General features: G+C 44.8%; 1 protein-coding gene across 1 annotated transcript in view; it reads left to right on the top strand.

Annotated features, from left to right (window-relative positions):
• SYNE1 (spectrin repeat containing nuclear envelope protein 1) overlaps window positions 1-25,195 on the top strand; it is a 966,955-nt gene that overhangs the window by 204,575 nt on the left and 737,185 nt on the right. The window contains 1 exon segment of the mRNA XM_029596918.1: window positions 13,015-13,165. Within this exon segment, the coding sequence (XP_029452778.1) occupies window positions 13,015-13,165 (151 nt within the window).

Genomic DNA, 25,195 nt, shown 5'->3' with positions numbered 1-25,195 from the left:
CGGTTAAGAACCTTTTTTTTTTTTCTGGCCTTACAGTGCCACTTAATCGGATATCTTCAAAGGATATCCGGTTAAGTGGCAGGTTATCCAGGTAACGCAAGGCCAGGTGTCTTTAAACCTGTTCTAACACAGATCTAAAGTTAATCAGGTAATGTAGCTGGTTATAGCTGGATAACTTTAGCCCGCCTCTGAAACACCTCTTTTTTTTTTTTTATCCAGCTGTATTTTGGCTGAATAATGACTTAGGTTAAAAATCTTGCTGGATAAATGGCTCATTATTCAAATACTTGCTATTTGTCCAGATAACTTGTGATTTATTTGGCTACATGGCTTTGAATATGGACCTGCACATGCATAATATAAACCAATAAGGTGCTGATTTCTTGATGTCAGTGTTTTGATCTGTAAAAGGGCACCATCAAGCATCACATGCACCGTGCATATACCATTCTGGGGTGATGTCATTTGTGATGCTTATCACCATTGCAATTTTGATGAATGCGTGAATGTTGCTTAAAGAATTACAAAAAAATATATGAGCAAGGTGATTACATTATATGGCACCTTTAATTATAATTTAGTCTTTCATTGCATCCCAGTAATGTATCGGAAGTATGTTTCCCTCTCTTTATAATGGATTTATATTTTGGATGGACCTATCAGTATTTGTCTGGACAGTAAGGGGGCAATATTCAGCACTTAGCTCAACAAATGCTTAGGTTTCTGTTGCGTCCGTCACTGCTCGACGCCCTCACTCCGCCCTCTTTACCTCTGTGGCGACTCCCTCCGGGTCTGATGGACGGTTAGCAGCCACGGCGTCTTTTTGCCATCTCCCTCCAGCGTCCCCGGACCGGCACAATGCTGCGGATCCGCCATGTTCCTGATGACGTAGGGCGCGCACGCGTGCTCCGATTGATGTACCAGCAAGGGCGCGAACCTCGGGGGTGTCCCCCTGATATGACGTCATCCGCTTCCAATATAAAAGGTCTCAGTATTCGCTAACGAATCCCTCGCTAACGAATCCCTCTACAGGAGCTGAGCATATCAGATTTCTAACTCCTCCTTCCACAGGAGCAGATTCTAACTCCTCCTTCCACAGGAGCAGATTCATTACAGATTGCTAACTCCTCCCTTCTTGAGGAGTAAATCATAACAGATTGCTAACTCCTCCCTTCCTCAGGAGTCGAAGCATAACAGATTGCTAACTCCTCCCTTCTTGAGGAGTAAAGCATAACAGTTTCAGGCTTCTTGTGCATTGAATGCTTCCAAGTTATCTGGTTAAGTACTTAGCCAGCAAAAACTTTGCCAGATAATTTAGAGTGACCCAGGCGCGGTGCCACTTATCTGGATAAATGCCAATATTCAGTGCTATCATACTAAGATAGCTGGCTAACTTTAGGCCTGCCTGAAAGCAGGCCTAAAGCAGCTGGATAAACTTATCTGGCTAACTTCTCAATACAGTTAAAGATCTGATATAAGTTAACCTAATATATTTATCCGGCTAATTTAGCTGGATGCTCCACGGCTGAATATGCCTTCTAATTGTTCAGTGTCCTTTTCAGGCTGAACTTGCTACATGCACAAAAAGTACCTTCTTTCTGTAAGGCCTCAAAAGGTTTCAGCATGTTGTGAGGGGCAATAATGCAGCTGAAACTAACATGAGCAACCTTCTGGCCATTGAGCAACATGGGCTTCTTTCTGGCCAAGCAATGTAACTGTTCTTCTTTCCTCAACTGAAATTAATACTATTTGTAGAGACGCCTCCCACTATTGGGAGCCATTATAATGTTATGATCTTGTAATTCTCTAATATTTAAACTTGGGAATCATTAAACTCAGTATTATTGAATATAGGTTCCCATAAAATTCATTCAAAGAAAATTATACTTACATTTTATTTTTCAGAGCCAGTTTTCATTTCTTCCTTCAAACAGATCCCCATTTTGCTTTAAAAGGAAAGGAATGGGAAGGGCCATGGAGTTTTCAGGAAGTGATAGCTAGAATGCCGAGTTCTCCGGTGCGGTCCTGGAAGGTCACAAATGGGTCTGGTTTTCATTGCAACCAAGCTATGAAAACTAGCCTTGTTCTTAGATCAAATGTGTGAATGTTCATTGCGGATATCCTGGAGACCAGACCTGGTGTCCCTGGAGGACTGGAGCTGAGAACCTCTGGGGTAGAGCAGTGCAGTGCGATACAGGAGAAGTTCTGGGGTAGGAGGCCAAGATTCATCTCTGCACTGTGTGACCTTTGCCAAGTAACTATCTCCTTCTGCCTCTCTTGATACATTTGAAAAAACACTTGCCCTAATCTTCTTCCATTCAACAAATTATTATTATTATTGTTTTTCCTGCTTGCGAGTACCCATTCCTTGAAATAGTTGATTTCAGACCACTTATTGGAATCGATGTGTAGGTTGCAGCCATCCTTTTGGCACTTGGGTTGTTATTTTTTATGGAATGGCAGTGGGTAGTTTACTCAGGGACATGAACTGACCCTATTTTGTCAGCTTCAAATGCCATTGTGTTTTCAGAGCTCGTGGGATGGGTCTATTGATCAGTTACAGAATCTTGGTACTAATTCGGAGATGGCTCAGGTTTCTAGTGACTGAAAATTGTTGCCGTCCGTAAGCTGGCTGGTGTTCTGTGTAAAATGAGTTGGTGGCCTGAGTCTAGTTCCCAGTAGACAGATTCCAACATCACCAGAAAAAAAAAATCACCATTACAGTTATGCACTAATTACTAATTAGTAATTAGCACACTTGTTGGCAGTCTCAGCACAGAATTCAGAAATAAAAAACATCACGGAGACTGACGTATGCTCATAAGAACATATGCCATACTGGGTCAGACCAAGGGTCCATCAAGCTCAGCATCCTGTTTCCAACAGAGGCCAATCCAGACCATAAGAAACTGGCAAGTACCCAAAAACTAAGTCTATCCCTGACTAGCATCCCTACTGATGCTAGTAATAGTAGTGGCTATTTTCTTAGTCAATTAATAGCAGGTAATGGACTTCTCCAAGAACTTATCCAATCCTTTTTTAAACACAGCTATACTAACTGCACTAACCACATCCTCTGGCAAAATCTTTCAGAGTTTAATTGTGCGTTGAGTGAAAAAGAACTTTCTCTAATTAGTTTTAAATGTGCCTCATGCTAACTTCTGCCTTCTCTGTGGACAAATAAAAAGGATATTTGTTTTTTGGGTTGTCTATACAACAGCTTTCACAAACAAAAAATTCACTAGAAAAATGTAGCCTCCCCTTCTCTCCAAAACCAAACCAAACTGCAAGCTCTCTCTTTGTAACTTTTCCTTTCTGAACACCTCTTGAGATTCCCCTGGCCTTTTCTGGTTAGGGAAGTGGGGTTCTGGCTGGAGTGAAGGGGACGCCTTCAGCTGAGCCTCACAAATTTGGAGACTTCAGGAGGCCTCCGAAGCGATGGATTAGCATAGGAAGTGATTGTGCCTATACAAAATGCTGTACTTGCTCATGGACAGCCTCGGAGAAAGAGCAGAGCTGCTATAGACGCGTTGGGGCGTCAGCCACAGCTGCCCCACAGATCAGGCAGATAAAGTTGCAACTTTTCTAGCAGACGGCATGGTATGAAACACAGAGTTAATCTATTTATTTATACTTCTTTTAAAACACTTATATCCCGCCTCTTCTACTGTTTCAGGCAGGTAACAATGAAACATGCATACAATTGCATGCACTACAGGACAAAAACCAACATTGCGTCAGGTGGAAAAACACGATGCTGAGTATTTGAACAATCTGCCCGAGAGCTACCCTCTGTCCAATATTAGCATGTACCTGAGATACTTATTAAGCCAGAATACATATTATGGCAACAGTCAGAAAAAACAAAGATATTAAAATAAACTAAATACTAAAAAATCAATCACACACTTCATGACTTCCTGCCCTTGACGCCCCAGTGATTAAAACTGCTCCCAAGACTATCATGTGAGAAAGCTGTACTGCTTTATGTGAGCTCTCTGAAATAAAATGTCTGATTTACAGTGGTCGTCTTCAGTTTTACCACTAAGTAAATGCCATAAAGGTTTAGGACATTTGATGAATAATAAAAACTGATGCAGGCGATCACGAAGAGTAATGTTTCGCAGAATGAGATTTATGGGCTGCTTCTAATTTGCCATGCATATTTTGGTGCCAGATCCTATCTGGGAGTTGACATGGTGACTTCTGATTTGTAAGTGAGAAAAATTTTCAGGTGTAAGATGGAGAGAATTAGTTGGAAACCGAAGGATTCGTATACATTTTTTTTCAATTTCCCAGCCACTGTATGGGAACTCAGTATATAACCAGTATTTCTAACTGACATCCAACTTCAGTTTCACAAACTATTTAGATATAAGCTTCATGCTTTCACCCAGATAGTGCAGTTCTGGAAACAGATGTATACATCTGTGGCATGTGTATTGTTTTTTTCAGCTGGCAGTTTCCTCCCGCTCCTTTGATCTTCCAGCTCCATTGGAACCACTCTTGGGATCTGACACCGTAAGCCTTCATTCACAACTACCCAGGGATTTTTTTCATCTATTCCCTTGGTCGGGAGCCATGCACCAGGGCTTCTTCTGGAACCCTGCTTTCATAGGCCCTAAATCTGGCCACTAGGGGTCGATATTGCACAATAACTGTGACTCCCTTCCACCAAGGCGTGGACACTGCCTCCGTGGCATCTCCAGCCCTGGCCAACTTGAGCCAGGGATCAAACCCAGTTCTCCCTTGACAAGCAGGATTAAATCAGTCATAACCAACGGGTGACGTCATGTGCTCAGCTCTCAGAGCTCAGACGTCTTTCTGAGCATGCACGGGAGCATGTGTGTACTATTTCATGAGCCCCTCCATCTTTCTTCGTCCGAGCTACTGCATGGATGAGTTCCCAGCCTCTCTAGTTTTTTTATATTTTGCTAATTTGCAAGTTATTTTTTCATATCATTATCTTGCTAGTCCCTGTTAAGAACCTTTCAGTTCTTATAAAAAAAGATAAGAAAAAGTAAGATATAGAAAGGCGTCAGTCAAAGTAAAGCCTTCAGTCAGTGATTTTAAGATTTGCAGAAGTGGGCACCTCATGTTCATCATGGACAACCGCACCATCTGCTGTCACTGCCTAGATCCAAATCATGATGTGTCCAACTGCTTGGTTTACAACAGGATATCCCTGCAAGCAATCCAAATCTGAGCCTGGGTTTTTGAGGATCTGCGTAAGGCATTGTTGGGTAAGATCCTGAAGCTTTGATGGAGAGCAGGCAGCAGAGCCACTCTTCATCTGGAGTGAGACCTCTTAAGACTCCCAGTGCCAGAAGCACCACAGGAGGTCATGCTGGGAGTCAGTCTCTCCTTCTTGCAAGTGTACTGGGTGGGCTCCCATCTGTTGGCACCAACTGCTAAATATGCCACAGGTCAGGGTAGGAACTTGGCACGGCAACCTAAGGTGCCTAGAGGTGATGCTGAGAAGAGCACCAACACGGTGCTAGGCTTCTCCTTTGAAGCCATTTCACTCTGCAGCAAAGAAGATAGCACTGTTGGCATGAGACTTCATGGAGAGGGGTCCTACTCTATATTGTGAAGGATGTGTTACGATGGGTGAAATCCGGAAGTGGATCCTTAGGCCGACTGACCCGAGAGTACAGTCGGGAGGCAGAACTCCCACTGGGCAAACGGAGCTTCACCTGGAAACCCGTGACTCCCCCAGAGGAGCTGTGAGAGCCCGGGTCGCTAGGACTTAGGAGTCTTCACCCTGGAAGTCCGAGGTCCCCCCAGGAGGAGCCCGTAGGAACCCGGACCGCTGGGACTTAGGCGAAGACGAAGAAACCCAGGAGTAGAGTACAAACCGGAGTCGAAGGCAGGCGGCAGGCAACCAGTAGTCGGAGTCACGGACCGGAGTCAAGGCAGGCAGCTGGCAAACAGTAGTCGGAGTCACGGACCGGAGTCAAGGCAGGCAGCTGGCAAACAGGAGTCGGAGTCACGGACCGGAGTCAAGGCAGGCAGCTGGCAAACAGGAGTCGGAGTCACAAACCAGAGTCAAGGTAGGCAGCTGGCAAACAGGAGTCGGAGTCACAAACCAGAGTCAAGGCAGGTAAACGTCAGGCGAAGGCAGAAACACAAGGCAAGCGGAAGTCCAGGAACCAGGCAGGGATCGAGTCAGGCAGGCAGGCAAAACAGAAACCGGAAGGAACGAAGACAACGGCACTCCACAAAGGAACCTCGTTTCAAGGCACTTTGGAAAGAGAAGTGCCTTGCTTAAATCTCCCGGTCGGCGTCTGACGTCATGGTGGGCGTGTCAGCACATCCGGGTGCTGACAGCTGAAAACGCCGTTCCCTGCGCGCGCGCGTTGCCCCGCTGAGGGGAGGAGTCTTCGGCGGCGTCTCCCTCGTGGAGACGCCGCTGCCACGCGGACCGGAGGGCCCTGGACCTGGCGTTTAGCAGCGCGGGGAAGAGAGGTAAGCGCCCGGTCACTAATCTAGTGACCGGGATCGTAACAGTACCCCCCTTCTTACGCCCCCTCCGAAGAGGACCGGGCTTTCCAGGATTATTCAGGTGGAACTGAGACAACAAGGATTTGTCCAAAATATTTCGTGCAGGTTCCCACGAGTCCTCCTCCGATCCACAACCCTCCCAAGACAGCAAATACTCCCAACGGCGGTTAGAGAAGCGTACATCACATACTTTATGTACTTGATAGACAGGTTCTCCAGGAGAAGAGGCAGAGATGTCATCTGGAGTAGGCCGATGAAAGCGAGAGTATATTACTGGTTTCAGCAGGGATACATGAAAGACGTTGTGTATCCGCAAAGACGAGGGAAGACGTAACCTGTAGGATACCATGCCAATCCGTTCCGCCACAGGAAAAGGACCACAGAATCTAGGTCTTAACTTGCGAGTGCGGCCTGGGAAGTGCAAGTTTTTGGTACTCAACCAAACCTTAGTACCCGGCACCAATGTTGGTGCAGGTCGTCGGTGGCGATTCACCACTTTACGTGTCCTCTGAGAGTCGCTGTTGAAGAGTCTCCCAAAGTCGGTGAAGCTGAGAAGCCGCAGACTGGGCTGCTGGAGAGGGAACTTCCAAAGGGAGTGGTATCGGAGGCTGGAGATGTCGTCCATAGACGACCTGAAACAGTGTCTGACCTGTAACGGAATGCTGATGATTATTATACACAAATTCGGCCCAAGGCAATAGAGAGACCCAATTGTCCTTCTTTTCGGAAATGAAACTGCGAAGGAACAATTTGAGAGACCGGTTCATACGTTCCGTTTGTCCATTGCTTTGAGGATGAAATGCGGTGGACAGATTTAACTGAATTCCAAACTTCTTGCAAATAGCACGCCAATAGCGGGCGGTGAACTGTGATCCACGATCCGACACAATACTCAGTGGGAGACCATGTGCTCGGAAGATGTGTTGAGTAAATAGATGTGCTAACTCTGGAGCTGAAGGAAGTTTGGGTAGAGGTACTAGGTGAACCATCTTTGAGAACCGGTCTACGGTAACCCAAATCGCTGTGTGACCTTCAGACGGCGGCAAATCTACCACTAAGTCCGTGGCAATATGGGTCCAAGGTTCCGTAGGAATAGGCAGAGGCTGCAGCAGACCCCATGGTCGTCCGACCAGCGGTTTCTGTCTGGCACACACGGGGCAAGAAGCCACATACTCGCGCACATCCTGTCGCACCCAAGGCCACCAGTAGTACCGATTCAGGAGACTTAACGTCCTCTCCTGGCCGGCATGGCCCCCCATAAGGGAGTCGTGGGCCCATTCCAGGACTTTCCTCCGATCTCGTCGAGGAACCACCACTCTGTTGATTGAAGAAATACAGGTGCTAGCAATAACGATTTTAGCCGGGTCGATGATATATTGCGGAGGTTAATCCTCCTCCTCGAAAATGGTATTCCGAGATAATGCATCGGCCCGGAGATTCTTCGATGCCGGCCGGTATTTGAGGATGAAATCAAACCGGCTGAAAAACAATGACCAGCGAGCCTGTCTAGGGTTGAGGTGTTGGGCCTGTGATAAGAACTCCAAATTTTTATGATCGGTATATACTGTAATCTGATGTTGAGCTCCCTCCAGACACTGCCTCCATTCTTCGAAAGCCAACTTGATGGCCAAGAGTTCTTTATCGCCTATCCCGTAGTTGTTTTCGGTCGACGTAAATTTCTTGGAAAAATAGGAGCAGGGTAACAACTTCCCAGAACTGGAGTACTGAGACAGGACAGCTCCTACCGCCACACTCGAAGCGTCTACTTCCACTATGAAAGGGCGTAGGGGATCAGGATGGCGGAGGCAGGTCTCCAAGAGAAATGCATCCTTTAAATCCTGAAAAGCTTTACAGGCCTCTGGAGTCCAGTGTTGTGTGTCTGAACCCTTCTTAGTCAGCGCGGTCAATGGTGCTACCAGCCGAGAATATCCGGAGATGAAGTGTCTATAAAAATTTGCAAAACCTAGAAAGCGTTGCAGTGCTTTTAGACCAACTGGCTGAGGCCACTTCTTAATGGCGGATACTTTTTCAGGGTCCATGCTGAATCCTGTAGCGGACACTATATACCCTAAAAAGGGCAACGAGTCCTGCTCGAACAAACATTTTTCCAGCTTAGCGTAAAGATGGTGCTCTCTCAGGATCTGGAGTACCTGTCGAACCTGCTGACGATGGGTGTTCAAATCTTGTGAAAAAATAAGGACGTCATCCAAATATACAATGACGCAAGAGTTGAGCAAATCTCTGAGTATCTCGTTCATGAGATGTTGGAATACCGCTGGCGCATTGCATAGGCCAAACGGCATCACCAAGTACTCGTAGTGTCCGTCCCGGGTGTTGAACGCGGTCTTCCACTCGTCCCCGGGACGAATGCGCACCAGGTTGTAGGCTCCTCTTAAGTCTAATTTCGTGAACACCCTAGCTCCCTGAAGTTTATCAAGTAACTCAGGAATCAGGGGTAAAGGATACTGGTCCTTCTTGGTGATGGCATTTAAACCCCTGTAATCGATGCAGGGTCGCAAAGATCCATCCTTCTTAGCGACAAAAAAGAATCCGGCTCCCGCAGGTGATTTGGAGGTGCGGATAAATCCCTTGGCAAGGTTCTCCTTAATATATTCGGACATAGCTTTTGTCTCGGGTAGCGAGAGGGGATACACCCTACCCCGCGGTGGAGTCTTACCAGGAAGAAGTTCAATAGTACAATCGAAGGGACGGTGTTGTGGTAATAACTCCACTTTTTCTTTGGAGAATACATCAGAAAAGTCATTGTACTGATCCGGAAGGAATATTCCAGCATGAGCCAAAGAGATAGGCGGAACCACCGTGGTCTTGATGCAATGTTGAAGGCAATGGGAACTCCATTGGGTGATCTGTAGATTATCCCAGCGAATTACTGGGGAGTGTAGTTGCAACCACGGCAGACCCAGAACAATAGGGTATACTGATCTCTCCAAAACTAGAAACGAGATCTCCTCTTCGTGTAAAAGACCAGTCTGGAGTATAAGCAGGACGGTGACCACAGAGATACTACCAGGCAAAGGTGTTCCCTGAATGGAGGTGACCCGGATCGGAGGATCACGGGGTAGCGTAGCCAAATGAAGTTGCTGTACCTGTTCACGGGTGATAAAGTTACCTCCAGCCCCGGAGTCAATCAGAGCCTGTGTTGAAAAAGAATCCTCTGAGACCCTCAGAGTTACCGGCACCGTACATTGAGGAGCAGCATTAAAACAGCCCAGGAGGTACTCCTCTTTCCTTCCTAGGCGTGGGCGTTTCCCGGCCGTTCTTTACAATGGGAAAGGAAGTGCCCCTTTCCACCGCAATACAGGCATAACCCCAATGTGCGCCGGCGGCGTTTCTCTTCTTCAGTTAGGGAAGTTCGTCCTAACTGCATAGGTTCCTCGGGAGAGGAACCGGCCGAAGCCCCGGAAGGTCTAGGGGCCGGTGTGAGCGGTCTTGAGAACGCCGGAGCTAATGGAGACAGGCGTCGTGGAGGACGCACCTCCCTGGCTCTTTGCTGTAGGCGTTGGTCAATACGTCCAGCCAGCTCAACAAGCGCGTCCAAGTCCTTGGGAAGATCCCTGGCGGCCAGAACATCCTTAATCCGGCCCGCCAAACCCTCGAGGAAAATCCCACGAAGAGCATCGTCTCGCCAGCCTACTTCAAGAGCGAGAGTGCGGAACTCTAGGGCGTACTCAGCCAGAGTACGGGCTCCCTGTCGGAGCTGTAGCAATTCTGATGTGGCAGAGGTTTGACGAGCGGGTTCATCGAAGGCTGCTCGAAATCCAGCCACAAAGAGATCCAAATTAGTGAGAGTGACGTCACTCTTTTCCCACATAGGGGAGGCCCAATTCAGGGCTTTCCCATCCAGCAAGGAAAAGATATAAGCAACCTTGACTGAGTCCGTTGGAAACTGATTGGGGAGCAAGGCGAATCACACACAGGAGTCGGAGTCACAAACCAGAGTCAAGGCAGGTAAACGTCAGGCGAAGGCAGAAACACAAGGCAAGCGGAAGTCCAGGAACCAGGCAGGGATCGAGTCAGGCAGGCAGGCAAAACAGAAACCGGCAGGAACGAAGACAACGGCACTCCACAAAGGAACCTCGTTGCAAGGCACTTTGGAAAGAGAAGTGCCTTGCTTAAATCTCACGGTCGGCGTCGGACGTCATGGTGGGCGTGTCAGCACATCCGGGTGCTGACAGCTGAAAACGCCGTTCCCTGCGCGCGCGTGTTGCCCCGCTGAGGGGAGGAGTCTTCGGCGGCGTCTCCCTCGTGGAGACGCCGCTGCCACGCGGACCGGAGGGCCCTGGACCTGGCGTTTAGCAGCGCGGGGAAGAGAGGTAAGCGCCCGGTCACTAATCTAGTGACCGGGATCGTAACAGGATGCCATTGATCTCTTCTATGAAGAGCTCCTTGGCACAGGTGGAATCAACCTCTGCAGCATAGAGTTCCAATATGGCCCCAGGCAACCAGTTTTTTCCCAGAACACTCCAATCATGGTACCAGTGGAATGGAGTGCATGGGCAGCATCTAGGGCTATGTATGTTGCACCACTAGCCACTGCGATACCTAGTTAGGATGAATCCATCTGGGTATCAGAGATGAATGTCTCTCCGAACGCAGAGCGTTCCTTCACAGGTGGCAGCCCAGCTGCCTGAGGTAGTGAGGAATTTCCATACTCCTTTATTTCCTGAGGACTAGAGAAGAGGGATGGAACCTTTCCTGTCCAGTCTAGAGTGTTTCTCTTAACTTTTCACTTAGCTGTAGAAATTCTTTCGTCCATGCTCGGTTGAACTTTTTCAGTAGCTTATCTCTTTCAGGAAACAGGGAGCAATGTCTTTGAAGGCATATATGAAAGACCCTCTTTCTTGCTTGAGAATGCATCATCCTTGAGTCAGTCATGCAGTTTGTTAGCATGTTGGAGTAAGTATCTTTTTGCAGGTGGTTGTTAGATCTCCATGTTCCATGCCAAATGTCCTTGAAGCTGCTGGGCATAATTTATATGGGAAAGCATAACTGTGTTCATTATGCCATCCAGCAGTCTTTTATGCATACTGGCACAAAGCAAGAGAAGGAGCCAACAATCCTTAACCTAACTAAGCCTCACTGACTAGACCTTATGCTAATGCTCATGTCTACCCCAGCACTGTGCTAACCCTAGCAACCCTAAATTCCTTCCAAAATTGGTATCTGAATCCTAAATCAACCAAAAAATTGTCCTGCCTATATTATTTCCAAGGCTACATGCATAAAAAGGGGAACAAGACCTTCACTCCTTAGAACATAAGAGAGTTCTAACATATTGCTTGTAGAGGCTCAACCTCACCATCACATTTCTTAACTGTTCATATCATTTAATCTAAAGAGATTGGGAAGGCCAGTTGGCAAAAGGACTTTCTATTTGATTAGCAAACTGTATAGTGCACTGCTAGGCATTGACAGGCTTAGATTATAGACTCTGGTAAGGCTTATCAATTGAAAACCATGGTGACTTCCATGGCTCATTTGAAGGCCACTGCTCTTGAAGACATCTACAAAGCTGTTACTTGGTCATCTACTCCCATCTTTGCTTCCCACTACTCTCTGAATAGTATGTCCTGAAGAGACAATAACTTTGCACAAGCAGTTCTAAACAACCTGGTCACCCAGTAGTCCATTCTCCTTTTGGTGAGATCCGGGTTGTCAGTTGCTCCATAAGGCAACCCTCAACTTGGACTCCATAAGGCAATCCTCAACTTGGACTCCCCACAGGTTATGGCTGATTTAATCTTGCTTGTTGATGGAGAAATCAAAGTTGCTTACCTGTAACCAGGGTTTTCTATAGACAGCAGGATAAATCAGCCACATATTTATTACCTGCCCACGTTCCTGGAAAGTTGACTACTCAGCATAAATTTAAGCTCTGGAAGAGACTGAGGGGCTTGAGGCAACAATCACGCTCAGGAACTTGTGGGCATGCTCAAAGATTTCTGAGCTCTTGAGAACTGGGTCCATGTCAGCACTATCGGATGACATAACCTACTAGTCATGGTTGAATTATTCTGCTGCCTATGGAGAACCCTGGTTATAGGTAAGCAATTTTGCTGACCATCTGCATGAAAGTGAGGCATCTTAAGACAACACTGCAGTTCAGCTACTAGTGCACCCCATGGCACAAGAATTTTGTAATCTAAGTGCTGTATGTCAACAGCGGACCTCCTGTTCAAAAATGTTGCTGCAGTTTCATCTCTTGGGCTAAAAAAGGCCACCTCTGCTTATAGTAGTACAAGTAGTGAAAGTAGTTCTAGTTAATAGTAGCAGACAGACACAGCTGTTGTAGTGATATCCTCTACCAGACTTGCTGAGACTGGAGATGTCTCATTGCAAAGCAGTAACAGTGAATGAGTGAATTGTTCTTGCTACATAAATGGTGTGTTGCTTCATTGTGTTTACTGCAAGGCCTCATCTGGGATTTATAGAACATAATAAATAGTTTTTCAGTCTTGAATTTTATTTGGTTAATTTTATTAATTTCAGTATAAAAACTATGGAAATGGTGAAAAACAAATGGGAACAGTTTGGCAATAATTTTGATGCCCTCTCCATCTGGATAACTGAGAAGGAAAAAGACCTGGATGCCCTGGAGTGCTTCTCGTCTTCTTTGGACATGCAAATCAGTCAGATTAAGGTGATTACGTTTTCTGCCTTGCCTTTGTATTTATGAACCCCGGGTTGTGTATTGCTAAGAACAACAATGGAGAGAGTTCAACTTTCAATGACTATGAGTTAAAGTAGATGTTTCTGATGGTATTGATAGTCAAGAGGACCTCAATGAATTAGTCACTTTTTTCTAGCGTGCATGGTAAGTTAATAAACATGCCTCTCAATTCCAGTCCGAAAGAGACTCTTCCTGCCAGTTACACAGTGATATAGTGAATGATGGCAGAAAAAGACCAAAATAGTCTATCCAGTCTGCCCAGCAATGTTTGATTTATTTATTTATTTTTTAGTTTAGTTTTAGGGTAGTAGGTCCATGCAGGCCACCCCCAAACCTTTTGTTAAGGGTAGTTTCAACTGCTGCTTCATGTAGGTCATCCCCCAAGCCTAAATGTAAACTATAGGTGTATCCCATTTCTTCATTTCTGTTCTCAAGCTAGCAGGGATCCTCTGTGTTTGTCCCATGCCCTTTTGTGAACAGTTTATTCAGTGGCATTCACATATTAATTTAACAGGTTTTTTTTTCATAATTTGTTACATGTAATGATGACTTTTGGCCAGTCAATTCTTATATTGTTTATTAAGGTGCAAACAGGGTCATTTTTCAAATCGTGTTAGGGCTATCAAGCTAGGCCGAGAGTATATTGTAGAAATCTCATCTTTCTGTACCTTTCCTCACTCCAAATCACATCAAATGTTCACTGATGGGTTCTGTACTGTTCGTACCTCTGACTGTGCACGTAAAACTGGCCCCCAAAACCCTAGACCACCACCAAAACCTCACCTCGAGTGACTAATTGACCCTCCTACAGTGGTATAAATAGATGACTAATATGGTGCTACCCTGGAACCTCTCTTTCTCTCTCTCTCTCTCAGCCCAAAACATAGAAGTTCTTGTCTGGGCATTTCCCAAGCTCTGAAGTGAAAACTTAACACAATTGCAGTAAAATACCTATGTTTATATCACTGGAACTATTCATGTGAAATTGATACATCTAGGCCTAACTTTGTAAAACAAGGCTTTCTGTTTATTTTCAAAATAGATCCCATCAGTTACAAACATAATCTTGCTGTTGGGCTGGATTGAAGTCATCTATTAGTCTTGGAGCTGGGTTTGGCTTTCAGTTCAATTATTTTTTAATTCCATCCCTGAAGCTCAATTTGAAGAGCAAGCAAAATCTAATACCAAATAAGAGTTTAATGAATTTGCAATCTGGTGCAGCCACAGTCCCTAAGGTTTCACTTTGCAACCAGGGGATATATCAATTGATGCTGGACTCATGCTGTATGTCAGAAAATATAGAGTCCCTACGCATCTCACAGCTCACAGGCTCATTTGGCTAGACCAGTTTCAAATTTTGAAAATTACACATTTAATTTAACCTACAGTAAGAACATAAAAAATTTCCGAGCTGGGTCAGACCAAGGGTCCATCAAGCCCAGCATCCTGGTTCCAACAGAGGCGAAACCAGGCCACAAGAATCTGGCAATTACCCAAACACTAAGAAGATCCCATGCTACTGATGCAATTAATAGCAGTGGCTATTCCCTAAGGCATTCTCAGGCCTGGGGATGGGGAAGAGCCTGCAAGTACGTGCAGGCTTTTGGAATTTCAAAAGTCTGCCTGTGCTTTTACCCGGAAGAAGTACCTGCGGATTTGGCACTTCTGTGGGCAGTTTGATCATTGCCTTTTTTATGTTCCCAGTATAATCACCGTACCTCGTAGCAAACACCATATGTCAGGGACACTTGGAGCCCGTCCTGGATTTCCAGCTCTAATCTCTGAGGTCTGAATTTTATATTGATCATCCAGGATGACTAATCCCAGAATACTAAGCAGCAGAAATTTAAAATCTTGGCCTGGCAGAAGGAGTTTATGTTGGATTAGAGATAAGAGATATATTTACTAACAGAAGAAACCTGTTTTGCGGTAAGATTAACAGCTGCCTGGTGAAAGAATATTAAAAGCTTCTAGAAATATACTGCTGTTTTCTAAAAAAAAACAAACAACTAAACAAGTCTTGTAATCCTAAAAGCTTCCATCTTGAATCATTTGTTAGCCTTATAGCGGTATCCTGTCTGCCCAACTACTTTGTTGACTGTATTTTAATTCATATTGGGGTAGATTTTAAAAGAAGCGCGATCAGCCTACTTTTGCTTGCGCATCAGACTCAAGCAAAAGTACGCTGGATTTTAGTAGATACGCGCGGAGCCGCGCGTATCCACTAAAATCCTGGATCGGCGCGCGCAAGGCTATCGATTTTGTATAGCCTGCGCGCGCCGAGCCGCGCTGCCTCCCCCCGTTCCCTCCAAGGCCGCTCCGAAATCGGAGCGGCCTCGGAGGGAACTTTCCTTTGCCCTCCCCTCACCTTACCCTCCCTTCCCCTACCTAACCCACCCACCCGGCCCTGTCTACCCCCCCCCCTTACCGTTGTCGGGGGATTTACGCCTCCCGGAGGGAGACGTAAATCCCCGCGCGCCAGCGGGCCTGCTGCGCGCCGGGCCGCGACCTGGGGGCGGGTACGGAGGGCGCGGCCACGCCCCCGGGCCGTAGCCACGCCCCGTACCCGCCCCCAAAACGCGGCCAACACGCCCCCGAAACGCCGCGTCGACCGGGCCCGCCCCCCGACACGCCCCCGACACGCCCCCCTCCGAAAACCCCGGGACGTACGCGAGTCCCGGGGTCTGCGCGCGCCGGTAGGCCTATGTAAAATAGGCTTACCGGCGCGCAGGGCCCTGCTCGCCTAAATCCGCCCGGTTTTGGGCGGATTTAGGCGAGCAGGGCGCTGAAAATCCGCCCCTTTCCTTTTAACAGGCTAACATGCTTTCGGTGTGTAAGCTCAGCTAAGCTTTGGCTGTAGGCTCTAGCTATGGTTGAATGACAGAATCCTACTCTATTTTCCAAGTCTGTGTTTAATAGGTTGTATTTCTTTTGGCAGGCACAGTTTTAGATATAGGCAACAAATCTAGTCTCCTTGCTACACAGCACTAGAGTTAAGAGAGTCACATTCCAAGCTTATGCTACAAATAGAATGTAGCTTCATGCTTTGTTTCACTTTTTCTCATTTGCATCCATTTTTAAATAAAAACCATGTGAAATTATGTTTTTTAAATTGTATGATGCTTCATTGATGTTTGTTTGTTTTTTTTAATTGGAAAGAGATGTCTAACTAACAAAAAACATTAGTTCAAAGCAGGAGATTAGAGATGAGCTTCCAGATCTTGATGACGTCAGTGAAAAAGAAACAAGTTCAGATGCCAAGATCCAATCTTTGAATGACCCAAACAGACCTGATTTATAGACATAACCAACAGATGCAAATCAACCTACTTCTTTGACCAAATGCCTGCACATATATGTCATGAGTATTCATTGTGGATACCTTGATAATCAGATTGTTTAGGTGTATTCTGGATCTGATTTGGGAACCATTTGACGACCTAGAATAACTTGAGTGTAGTGTTTTTATTTTTACATTTTTTTTATTTAAATTGTGTTTTATTTCCTATATTAACTCATCAGTGTGAACAGTCCTGTACAGGGTAATTTACATGATTAGAATATTCATACCATAAAGAGCTTGCAGTCGAGTTTAAATGAAGGATGACTTTCTTATGGTCATGCAGTGAACAGGGGAATCAAAAAGAATCTCCAGGTTCATAGATGCATGCACTACCAGCCCTCTAAGAACAAATGGAACATGGTCAAGGAATAGGACTGGGTATAAGAGCCTACTGCAGTGTACACCTGTCTACCAAATAAGAGCATTGGCTAGCTGCAGTTAGTAAATGAGTGTCTCTCTAACTTATTATTTTTCAGATGTAATATGTATTAGGGAATAAGTCAAATAAGAGAAACTTTGTACAGTAGCAGGTAAGGAATTTGTTCTAAGGTAGTGTTTCCCCAAGCAGTGTGCCTTCAGACCTGATCAGGGTGCGTGCCGCAGAAGTCATTACTGCCTAATGCTCAGATCCTGACCAGCTCCGGGGCTCTACTTTGAGCAGCTTGCAAAAACACGAGCCACCAGTGGTGGCAGTTTAGGACCTCCTTTCTGAGAACCCATGTAACCCATGCCTGCCTCTTCCTCCTACTACAGCATGAGCTCTGAAGTGTGGGAATTACTGGGTAGTATGCAGGGCACGGCTAGCTTTGTCCTGCTTTGTGCAACGTACACATTGCTCACAGCACCACCTCATCCTCCCCTTCCTGAGTTTTCTCCTTTGAGTCCTTCCAGCCTCCGTCTTATCTGAGTGAGATGGGGAGAGTGTGACAGAGCATTGGATGTGACTCCCTTTGAGTGTTGGGAGCAGCAACAAGGGAGGAGCTCTGGCAACCATATTCAGCAGTTAAGGTAACTGCCCTCACCCCATATACTTCATACTTATCCTGCACTTGGCATATAGGGGGAACTGGCCTATTGCAATGAGTTCATATGTGGCTCCACTCACTTTCTCCCTTTGTTTTAAATTTTGGAAGAGACTGGTGGGGCTTTTACCTCTTCCCTAACTTTTTCTGGCCATGGGAATTCTCCCCGTGTCTGCACTGCCTGCTCTTTGGATGTCGGTGTGCTACCATAGGTGAACCTTGGGCTTGAAAAGGTTGGGGAAAACTGAACTAAGTCACAAAAAAATAGAAATCTAACAAATCCATCTGAGGAATCATGAGTGTTATCAAATATAATACACGTAAACTAGGTAGTCGGTGTTCTTGAACGTGTCCATTACTAATCTACTAACTCCACTGGATTTGAGTCTCCATCTTTACTTCCCAGCCCCAGATGTACAGTATTGAGCCAACAGGAGACCTCGGTTGTCCAGCTCTCAAGAGTACTTTGGTTTTTCATAAGGAATTCACCACATAAAGAGACCCAAGAAATGCCCCTCTCAAATTTGCAGTGTTCCCTGAAGGAAGTGCTGTAATTCATCTCAGTCAGATGTAGTTTAGCTGTAAGCTGCACTGTTTATGGTGTGATAAAGAAAACCTAAGATCTTTGGTGTTTCTAGCTTTTTGCAAGTTAAGCTATTCCATCACAGATTCTACTCGAGTGCCAGCCTCACCTTCACTTCCTCACAGCTAGGGATCCTCTATGCCCATCCCATTCTCTCTTTAATTATTCTACTCTTTTTTGTCTCCATCGCTTCTACTGGGGCTCTCTTCCTTGCATTCACTGTGCTTTTTGTGAAGAAGTGCATCCTTCTTATACACTACACAGGATTCATAACCCTACTTACAATGACGTATGCCCAGACCTTTAGTTCTGCAGAGTTTCTAATTGCATGACCTACTGTACTAGAATGAGGGGGTCACACCATGCAGCTTGCAGGTTACTCATAATTTCCAGCATTCATATGGTCTGCTCTTTGGAATGGAGAGTTATATTTTCCAGTCTTTAGGTTAATACTACTCACAAATTCTAAATAGACATTTAAAATTAAAATAAAACAAATAGAGGGCAAAATTTGGGGGGAATTTGTTTTCCCTACATAAGAACATTTTATATTTTTCTCTTAATTTGCTGGAAATCAGGATTCCTGGCATAGCAACCTAAGGGGGCCATTTTCAAAAACGATCGCACGCAAAAAGGGACTTTTCGCGTGCGATCACTAAATGGGGGCGGAGTCGGGGCAGAGTCGGCCCCGGAAGAGGAGGAGTCGGGGCGGCACTGGGGCCGACGCTGCGCAGACATCGCTGGCGTCGAAAGGTAAGGACCTTTATCGCCGCCAGTTTTGTGCCGAATAACGTCACCTTTTATGGTGTAGTTATTCGATGCAAAAGCCGGCAACCAGCGCACCACAGTGGTGCTATGGCTGCTGGCTTTCGCAGGCCCACCCCCCGCTTCGCCCCCCGTTACTGCCGGATTTTCTAAGGTCGCAGACCTTAGAAAATCCAGCTCTAAGAGGGAGAATAATTTTCAAAGGCATTTCTGCAAGTAGAACAGAACCTTACCGGCAGAAATGGCCTATTTCTAAGTTGTTGCCCAATATACTAACATAGTAAATGATGCCAGAAAAAGATGCAAATGGCCTCTCCAGTCTGGCTAGCAAGAATTTTTTTTTTTTTTAGAGTTGTAACTGCTCCTCTGTGCAGGTTATCCCACTGCTTTATTACCATTCTAGAGATCCTATGTGTTTATCCCATGCCTTTTTGAATTCCTTTACTGTTATGCAGTTAAACTCCAGCGTTTATGTCCTGTTAGTTGTGTAAGGTTAGCCAGGCCGAGTGGAGGTGGAGAGGGTTGGGGGGGGGGGGGGGGGGGCGGGAGATGAGAAGGGGTTTAGATTTTGTGCATAATTATGGTTTAAAAAATTATGCATGCAAATTTTCCCCAAAAAATGCCCACACATCTAATAGCAGGTGTACTGGTGTGTGGATATATTTGGCGAAATAATTTTCAGAGAGAGGGTTGTGCATGTAAAAGTCTGCTATGAAAATTAGTGTAACTTATGTGCATTTTTCCTGCAGAATTTAGGTGGACTGTTTGAAAATTACCCCCTTAACTTTTTTAGCATGGGAATTTCTGAATTTTAGGCTATTTTTAGACATGTGCCTCGCCTTGTTTCCATTCCTTTGCTGATTACCAGAATCATTTTATTTATGTCTGGGGAAGACAATTTTCAGAGCCCTTCGTGTGGGTTAATAACGAATTCCATGGATCCAGCTGACTGTCTGAAAAATGCACTGTGTTTCACAGTGCATGCACTTTTAGCCACCTGTACTATCTTGATCTATTTGCAAAAAGTAAGAACAGAAAATGGGGCCAGTCCCCTGGCTCAGTCTGGCTCCTGCACCTTGGGATGTGCAGGCTGCAGCGGAGTCCCCAGCCATTGCTTAGCAATGATGACTTCTGGCTGGCCCAATTCACACTTGAGCCAGGTGCCGCAGCGCATGCTAGATAGAAGGGGGTTCAGAAGAGGACATAAACCCTAGGTAGCTGTGAATGGTGTCATAGTCCCAAAAGGGGGAGGTTCCCAATGAGCTGCAAGCCCAAAGGAGCTACCAAGTAAAAAAACAACATTCTGATTTGGTTCAGTTTTCAAGATTGAATTTTATTTAATTTCAAGTAAAAAAAAAAAAGACATAAACCATATTTCCTGACTTTGTGTCGCAATAAAGCAGTGTATAATGAAAATACAAAACAAAAAGGACTGAAAAGAATAAATGGACATAAACCGACAATAACAATAATTCCCTGTTCTTGAAAGAATTATCCATGAAGTCAATTTTCCAAAACTGCCGAGCACTTCACTCAGGAGCCTAAATTTTAGAAAGATTTTCAGCCAAATTTAGGCACCTGAGTTTTCGACTGAAATCCCTAAATTAGGCGCTTTAAATGTAGAGCCCTAAATTTCGGCCTGTAGTTCATGTGCCTAGATTTCGGTGTCTAAGGTGCCTTCTGCTGAAATTCAGTGCCAAGTGCGATAACTTTTTTTTTCCCTACTCTTATTCCGCCCCGGTAGCCCCCCACTTTTTAGGATCCTAAATTCAGGTGATTCATGGAAATAGGCTTCTAAATTTATGAGCACACTCAGAGTGGGCTTTCAAAGGAACCGATTTAGGTCCCTAAACCCTTTGAAAATTGTCCGCCATGGATACAGAATTGCGTTTACAGATAATAGATCTATTTATCAGTCTCTCTATCAGGCCTATTTACCAAAGGATATTAATACAAACATTGCCTTAATAATACAAAAAAAAATAATTGAGCTGCATAGCGCACAAATGCATGTTGAGCAGCTCATTGATTAACGCTAATTGCATTAATTAATGTGTTTTACGTTAAGCAGCTAGGACAGACCAATCAACTACACCTCTGTAGTTGATTTTGTTCATTGTACCAAGGTGGCCCTTACTTCCTCTTCACTACTGAGATGGCAATGAGGATCGCTCTGAGTTGAAACCCCCCCCCCCCCCCCCCGAAGTCAATATAAAAGACCCTTCTAGGCCGAAGAATCCCTCCATCCCTGGCACCCCACACCCCATGTCAGCATTCAAGTTCTATCCTTCCAGTCCCACTTACCCTCTCAGAGGTCTTCCAAACTATTTTGGGAATAGGATGATGCATTCCTCCTTCCTGCCCTGCTGGTGCAGACAGCTGCAATTGTGCCCAATGACTTTTATATGCTCCTTTGAACTGTTTATGTGTGGTAAAGGAGCGCATGAGTTTATCAGATGCCATTTCATTTGTCAGTAGCAGCAAGGCAGGAAAGACGTGTGTGTCCTCCTCCCTCTAATATTCATTTGGAAGGTTTTGAGGATTTAGGTGGGAGACCTTATTGCCGACTGAGGATGATCTTCGGCCTAGCTGGGTCTTTCATGTTGATTCAGGGGGTTACAAGCGCAGAGATCATGCATCTGCATTAAATCCAGTTTGGATTTATTAAAGAATGGAATGGTCACTTTCAAATTGACAGGCGTGCGTACATTTGCACAGGTGCACGGCCAATTTATAACATAAGCGAGCAAAATTTAAACGGATACGTGCATGTGCACACAAATCCTGCGCCCACCGCATAAAACGGATTTTAAAAGGGGTGCGTGTTGACGCCATTCCCAGTTTTACCAGTTCATCCCCAGTTTGCCCAGTTAAGAGATGGTTCCTCCAATATCCCTTGGTTTGATAGCCTTCACTTCCCCCAGTTTGCCCCGATCCTTATATCCCCGCAGATCTGCCTAGTTTTCTTTACATTTTAACTTACACGTCATCCATAGCAGAAGTAGTTACGCAGCAGGTTGTCTAGGCACGCACCAGGTCACGTTAGTATTTCCACGCACACATCTTAGGCTCACGCCTCGAAATGTCCATGCCCTGCCCACACCCTTCCTCTTTTTGAAAACTTTCCAGATGTGTGCAGTGTGGGAGATATGTACATATCCTGGTGGGTTTTTTTGTTTATTAATTTTACAACTTTCAAACAAAGCACCCACTTTGTACAGAAATAAGGTATTCATAAACTAAAAGATACCAGTTCTATACCCATTAGACCACAATATATATGGGGGAAGAGTTCAGCAAAAATAGGAGAAAATTAAGGAAACTATAAATAGAAATGGCATAGCTCAGTACAGCATGCACACATTTCAAAAAGATGATTTCACCTAGACTTTGTTTTCTTGAAGCATGATCTTCTTGGAATCTATGAAACTCTTAAGCTGTTCTGGTGAGAAAAATACATAGCTATCTCTGTTATACGTAACAATGCACTTACACGGGAATCTTAGAAAGAAGGCTGCTCCTATAGCCAAGGTATCTCGGCACAAAGCCAAAAATCCCTTCCTTCTCTCCTGAGTAGACGTCGTGAAATCTGGAAAAATCCTGACTTTCTGACCCATGAAAAGTGCATTTGATTTCCCAAAATAACTTTTCATGACAGTAGTCGGATCTTTCTCAGTAAAGAAAGACATTAACAATTTGGCTCTTTCGGATACTTCATAATTAAATGACTCTAAAAAGTCAATTGTCTGAGTCTACAGGAGGAATCTGAGATTGAATGACAGAGCGAGAAGGCAAAAAATACACTTTGTCCAGGGGCGGAGTTGATTCTGTAGTAAGTTCCAAAATGTCAAGGAAATATCTTCTCAAAGTAATTTGAGGAATCTCTCCCACTACCCTGGGAAAATTTAACACTCACAAATTGAAATGCCTTAGTGTGTTTTCTATAAATTCCACTTTCCTGTTTAAAGCTGGGTACCAATAAAATTCAGGATTGAATACAAAATACTATCCATTCTACATAAAATTATATATGAAAACTGGCAAAGCTCCTCCATAAAACTACATACCCCAAACAGAAACCTCAGATCAGCAAATAAAGGACTCCTAAAGACACCACCTACTCGTTCCAAACAACTCACCTCAACCCAAAAGAGAGCAATCTCCCTAGGTAGCCCAAAACTCTGGAACTCCCTCCCAACAGAACTCAAGAAAACCTAAAAACCTTCAAAAAAGATCTAAAGACATGGATGTTCACAAAAGCATACCAACTCACCCAATGAACAACACAACGCCAACCCCCTCCAATCTAACCTGAAGAAAAACGAAACTCAACACAGCAATGATTTATAACAAAGATTTGAATCTTAAAAACTGAACAACTAATTTCTATATGATATCCCTATGTTAACAAGATTTTGAACCTTTTTTGAAACCCTTGTTATCCTCCTTAACCTTGTAATTTTTGTATTTTTGTAAACCGTTATGATGGCGAAACCGAATGACGGTATATAAAACGATAAATAAAATAAAAAAACACCACAGACTTGGATAATAGTAGACTAAATTCCTTTAACATGCTGTATTTCTTCATCCACTTTTTAAAACTTGTCCAAAATTTCCTTTCATTGAGAATTATTATTACTGAAGATAGTGTCCACTTGCTGAGAAAGTGAGTTAATTTTTAAAGAACAATCTGAGAAGACTTTACCCATAGAGCACATTAGATCCCATAAAGACTCTAGGGTAACCACTGCAGGCTTCTCAAAAGAAACTAATAAACCACTAGATGGAAGACTCCCGGCGGCTAGCATCTCACCTCCAATTGCTACCTGAGTGATCACACCAGCCGACACAGAAGCACCTGCTCCATTTCCATTAATCCAGGAGGAACTAAGCACGGGAGGTTCCAAAGCCGCTGCTCCCTTGTCCTCTGCTTCTTGGGTTCCCTCTTCAGGGCCCCACGTGGAGAGTGGCGACATGGCTACCCATGCAACCGGCGGGTGACGTTCATCCAGGGGGCTCAGCGACACCTCCGACGAGGCCGGTGTGAGTTCTCCTTCACACGCTGAGGCAACCGGAACTTGATCCCGAAATTGAAATGCTGTTCTAGTTCACTGCAAGATCATTTTCTGCCCGGATAGGGGTGAGGAGACTGAGGGGTAAGTTCTAACTCTCCCCTTCCTCTTCGCTGGCATTTTAGGCCACAAAAATGAAAGGAAAAATCAAAAGAAATAGCAAATGGGCAGAGCTGTGCAAAGGTTAAGCCGCCATCTTGAGACCTTCCTCCATCTTGGTGGCTTTTAAAATCTCCCTGGCATGCGCGAGCCCGATTTCCTTACGTATCCCCTAATTAATGCGCACGTCTGGCTTTAAAATTCACCTGTAAATGTGTTTTAGTAAATCAGATGTTAACAAATGGCAACTAAGATCCACGTTAAATTAAGCATTAATGCCTGATTTTAATGTGACTTAGAAAATAGGCCCCTAGGGGGGTAATTTTGTAACAGCCTGCATAATAAAGTTGACAAATGCACACACATCACATCATATTTCAAAGCGAGCTTGCATTTGTTTGCTTGCAAAATGACGCCACCCAAATAGCTGGTTCACAATTACCCTTGATAATTTGTATGCAGGAAATTTGAGGAAATGTACATGCGCATTTTTGAGAATGCAGAACTATGCATGGTACTGTAAGTCCAAACTAGGGATGTGCATTTTTGTGTCATAGTATTAGTGTGTATGAACATAAAATAGTGTCCACTAAAATGAAACAATCTGAACTAAAAAAAACAACAACAACAGAACAGAACAGAACATTATTTTCCTTTTCCATCCATAGCCCATACTTCTCCCTAGCTCCATCCCAGAGAACACCTTCACTTCGGTAAACGTAACACACATAACAAGGACATGTGCCCATAAGCTTTCTTGCATCCCAGGCAGGCAATTCTGTGGCAAGTCGTTTCAGCAGGTGATGCACTGTTTTATCCATGGATACAATTGCTAATTACCTTCTTGGGAGTAATTTGCAAAGCCCTTTACACATGTAAAACATGGGTTTATGCACGTAAATGGCTTGATATAAAATTGAGTGTGGGCTATGCGCAGAACTGTATGCGCGTAACCTGATTTCGTGCACACTTTGGGGTAGCTTTTAAAAAAAAGCACGTTCGCGTACTTTTGTTGGCGCACCAGGCGCAAACAAAAGTACGCTGGATTTTATAACATACGCGCGTATCTTATAAAATCCTGAATCGGCGCGTGCAAGGCTGCCGATTTTGGGC

Source organism: Rhinatrema bivittatum, chromosome 3 (genome assembly GCF_901001135.1).
Source record: "Rhinatrema bivittatum chromosome 3, aRhiBiv1.1, whole genome shotgun sequence".
Lineage (NCBI taxonomy): Eukaryota > Metazoa > Chordata > Amphibia > Gymnophiona > Rhinatrematidae > Rhinatrema > Rhinatrema bivittatum.
Note: the sequence above shows the minus strand (reverse complement) of the source record. Positions and strands in the feature narration are given on the sequence as shown.